The 3,848-nt window shown below is 31.4% G+C and overlaps 1 protein-coding gene across 1 annotated transcript in view; it reads left to right on the top strand.

Annotated features, from left to right (window-relative positions):
- Positions 1 to 2,231: 2,231 nt before the first annotated feature.
- The window catches only part of LOC120090581, a 30,366-nt gene continuing 28,749 nt past the window's right edge, over positions 2,232 to 3,848 (top strand). Inside the window, exons 1-2 of the mRNA XM_039048309.1 lie at positions 2,232 to 3,270; positions 3,483 to 3,838. Of these exons, the coding sequence (XP_038904237.1) occupies positions 2,970 to 3,270; positions 3,483 to 3,838 (657 nt within the window). The 5' untranslated portion in view covers positions 2,232 to 2,969. The remainder of the gene's footprint in view (positions 3,271 to 3,482; positions 3,839 to 3,848) is intronic.

Below are 3,848 nucleotides of genomic sequence, written 5' to 3'. Positions count from 1 at the left end.
TAGTATATGGATAAGATTGCGTGTCTTATCTTGGTGACACTATGACATGACTCACTTTGTAATAATTACAAATGGTTTGACCCAAATCGTTCATGTGAAGGCATGTGAGTAGGGTATCCTATATAAATAGTTTGTATAAGACAGGTCTGCGAAATATTTAAATCTCTCTTTGTAAATCTGTTAATGGATGAGATTAATATTTCATAGGATGATCATGTGCGATTCGATCTTAATCCTAAGTGATTTATGAACTCTTGTTTGTGAGGTCGGTTCTTTGATTTGCATGGGTGAGAGTGGTCCAAGTTGCAAACTCAATAAGCCTACCACTTTGGGGACTTAACTAAATGGGGAGCTGAGAACAAAATTTCACAAGATGGAATTCACTCCTTTTTTTATAGGGCAAGTAGATGAGTAGTTCCCTTAAGTGCTGATTTTAGGTCTTGAATAAAAGAATCAAGTTCTCTCACTGGCCGAGAGAGACACAGCTTATGGTTGGGCCATAAACAAATTGTTCATTAAAGGAATCAGTGGGACTTAAGAAAAAGATGTAATTATAGGAGTAAAATGGACATTTTGACCCAGCTGTAATTATGAACAACTCGTAAAATATCGACTTGCTTATATTGATTATATCCATGGATACAACTTGTCTTAAAGTGCATAAGAGTTCAATTATGGGTATATAGTGGTTTGCCGTGTAGTTAAGGAATGAAGGTTAATTTAATTAAACAGTTTAATTAATTAATCTTGAATCTTTGGAGCTGATAATTTGTAAGTCCATAATGAAGGGTTGTGAAATCCCTACAGTTGCGTGATTGGATCTCGATTCAATTATTTTACATAAACATTAAACTCAGAGGATAGAAACCATATGCATTTAATATTTACAACATGCTAAAAGAAAAAAAAAGAGAGAGAGAGAGAGAAAATTAGATTTGGAGAAAAACATACCCTTGGGGTCACAAACCTTCATGTTCCTCTTTCGTACTATACGAACACTTCGAACAATCAAGAATCCTTCCCTTGAAGACCACTATTGGATAATTAGACACTACCAATGGGTTACCTTAATATTCTCCTTATGGTGAGAATCAAAGAAGGAGTTTGTGGACTTCTCTTAATTTTGAGAGAGGGAATCAGGGAGTTTATGGGAGGAATTTTCTATAGATTAATTGAATGCTTGATAAAGAGAGTGGGAAAAATCCTTTTGTGTAAAAATGAAGAAGCAGTAAACCACTCACCAAAAACTATTCTCTCATCCCATGATCGTTGAGAGAATTAAAGGGGAAGGTTATAATAACTCACTCCCTTTTAAACATCAAATTTAAATTAAAATTTAAAACTAATTTTAATTTAATTAATATAATATAATTATATAATAACTAGAAAATTTGTATCAAATAATACAAATAGGAAAAACAACTTCCAATCATATATATCACATTTAAAATATTTGCTAATATAGAAAATATTGACCAGTCAAGCTATTACTTTTTTTAAAACTCCAAATTTACCCTCTCTTTCCCTTTATTAACTTTCCTTTTTCACATTGCCATTTTCATTCTTTCACGGTGAAGCTCTATGGAAGAATTAGTCTTCATTCACTCTCAATTTCAATTCATGAATTCCAATTCGTGAAGTTTCGTGATACTTGATCAATTCCAATTTGTGAGTTCGTTTCTTTTTTTTTATTGCATCTTCAATTGGGAGTTTGTTTTCTTTGAGTGTTCTTATTTTTTCGATTTTGTTTTTCAATTTTTTTCTTGATTTCTTCCGCTCATATGTATTTTCTTTCTCTTTTTCTCAAGAACCTAATGATTTCTTCAACTCACTGTGAACATAATGGATTGTGAGCAGAGTTTGTGTGCTTTCATGAAATTTTGCTTTGTTCATTGCGTTGTTTACTTTTTCTTTGATATTTTGAGTTTTGATTGATTAATTAAGTTAGGGCTTGCATTTTTCACTCTTTTATTTGATATTATATAATATTTCTAGAAACATATCAGTGTATTTTGATGTTTGATATTACAGCTACCTTGGCTTTTTGTTTGTCATTTATGATTTTCTACTATTTTCAATGTATTAACTTAGGGTTTAGAAGCTACTGTCATCAATCGAAAGATATCAGTGGCTATCATTGATAGTGACTATCACTGCTAGAATATATGTGATTTCTATCATTTTTTACTTGTTCATTATTTTTTATTGATATCCATTGAAAGACATGCCTAGTTTTAGACTAGTATCAGTGGTATTGATAGATTTATATTTTCTTTTGATAGGTATTAGAACCTATTGATATTATTATTCAAGAGTTTTTGTTTTACGTTTGTAAGAATTTTAAAACATGGTTATTCCAATAGTTGTTTTTCATAGTGGAATATGAAATGAAAAACGCTGCTATGTGAATTACAAATCAACTGGAGTTTTAGTAGATGATATAATGGTTTTTGAAGATTTTATGGGTTTAATAGTGAAAGAGATTTGTTTGGATATGTCTACTTCTTCTATAGAACTTTCAATTTTATTAGATTTTGTTATGAATGAGGTTCAAAATGTAGTTCACATTCATGAAGGAAGAATATAGCTTGATTTTTGGCTTTAGTTAAGGAACACAATACACGACATCCTTTGGTTGCTCATGTCAGTAGTTCATGTTTGGAAGTGTCTTCTAATGTTGTTTCTAGTGGAGCTGGGAATTATTTGTCTATTGTTCCTTCTTCTAACCTGTGATTGATGATGGCAATTTTCAAGTGATTATGGATATACATATTGTTCGTGATTTGAAAGAAAAAGATGTGTTTGCTAGTAAAGAGATTTTATCAAATTATATTTACTTGAAAGCAGTTAAGAAGAATTTTGAATTTAAGACTATAACGTCAAATTCAAGAGCAATCGTGTTTCGATGTGTTCAAGATGGTTGTCAGTGGTATGTGAGAACATCCCGTTACAAGCAGAGTGTTTTGTAGATGCTTAGAAAATTTATTAATATTCATGATTGTTCTATAAAAAGTATTCAAACTTGTCATAGGAAAGCTTCTTCGTCCTTAATAGCTGAATGTTTAAGAAATGATTTTAGATTTAGTTATTCTCATACCTCAACTCCTAGTGATATTGTGAATAAGGTTAGTAAGAAATTTGGAGTAACTATTAGCTATTATAAAGCATGGAGGGCAAAAGAGCAAATAATGAAGGCTTTGAAAGGCGATGCACATGAATCATATGCTTTGATTCCAAAGTTTTTGATGAAGTTAGAAGAAAAGAATCCAGGTTTCTTGTTTTCGACTTATTATATGATCTATCAATCATAGCTCCTATCACTGATTGGAGTTTATCACTGATATCATCCATCACTGATAACATGAAAATAATGGAAGCTATTGGTGATAGACTGCAACCAATGATAGAAACTATCATTGGTAGGCATCAACCAATTATATACCTGTTGTAATCTGGCTTAGTTATTTATTTTCTTCTTTTAGGTACATTCACTGCCTATGAAGCTAACATAAATGGCCATTTTAAGTATTGTTATATGGCTATTGGTGCATCAATTGAGGGTTGGAAGCATTGTAAGTCTAATATATCGATTGATGGGACGTTCTTGAAATGTAAATATGCTGGGACTCTTTTGATGCCTTCAACAATTGATGGTAACAATCGGATTTTTCCTCTTGCTTTTAGTATTGTTGACTCTAAAAATGATGCATCCTGGAGATGGTTTTTTGAGAATTTAAAGAAAAGTTTTGGTGAACGAGAAGGATTAGTCATTATTTCTTATTGGCATTTTAGCATTCCGAAAGGTGTTATGAATGTTTTTCCAAATATTGAGTATTGTGTTTGTCTAC

This window comes from Benincasa hispida, chromosome 11 (assembly GCF_009727055.1).
Source record: "Benincasa hispida cultivar B227 chromosome 11, ASM972705v1, whole genome shotgun sequence".
Classification (NCBI taxonomy): domain Eukaryota; kingdom Viridiplantae; phylum Streptophyta; class Magnoliopsida; order Cucurbitales; family Cucurbitaceae; genus Benincasa; species Benincasa hispida.
The sequence above is the reverse complement of the archived record's forward strand: the minus strand, read 5'-3'. Positions and strand labels throughout refer to the sequence as shown.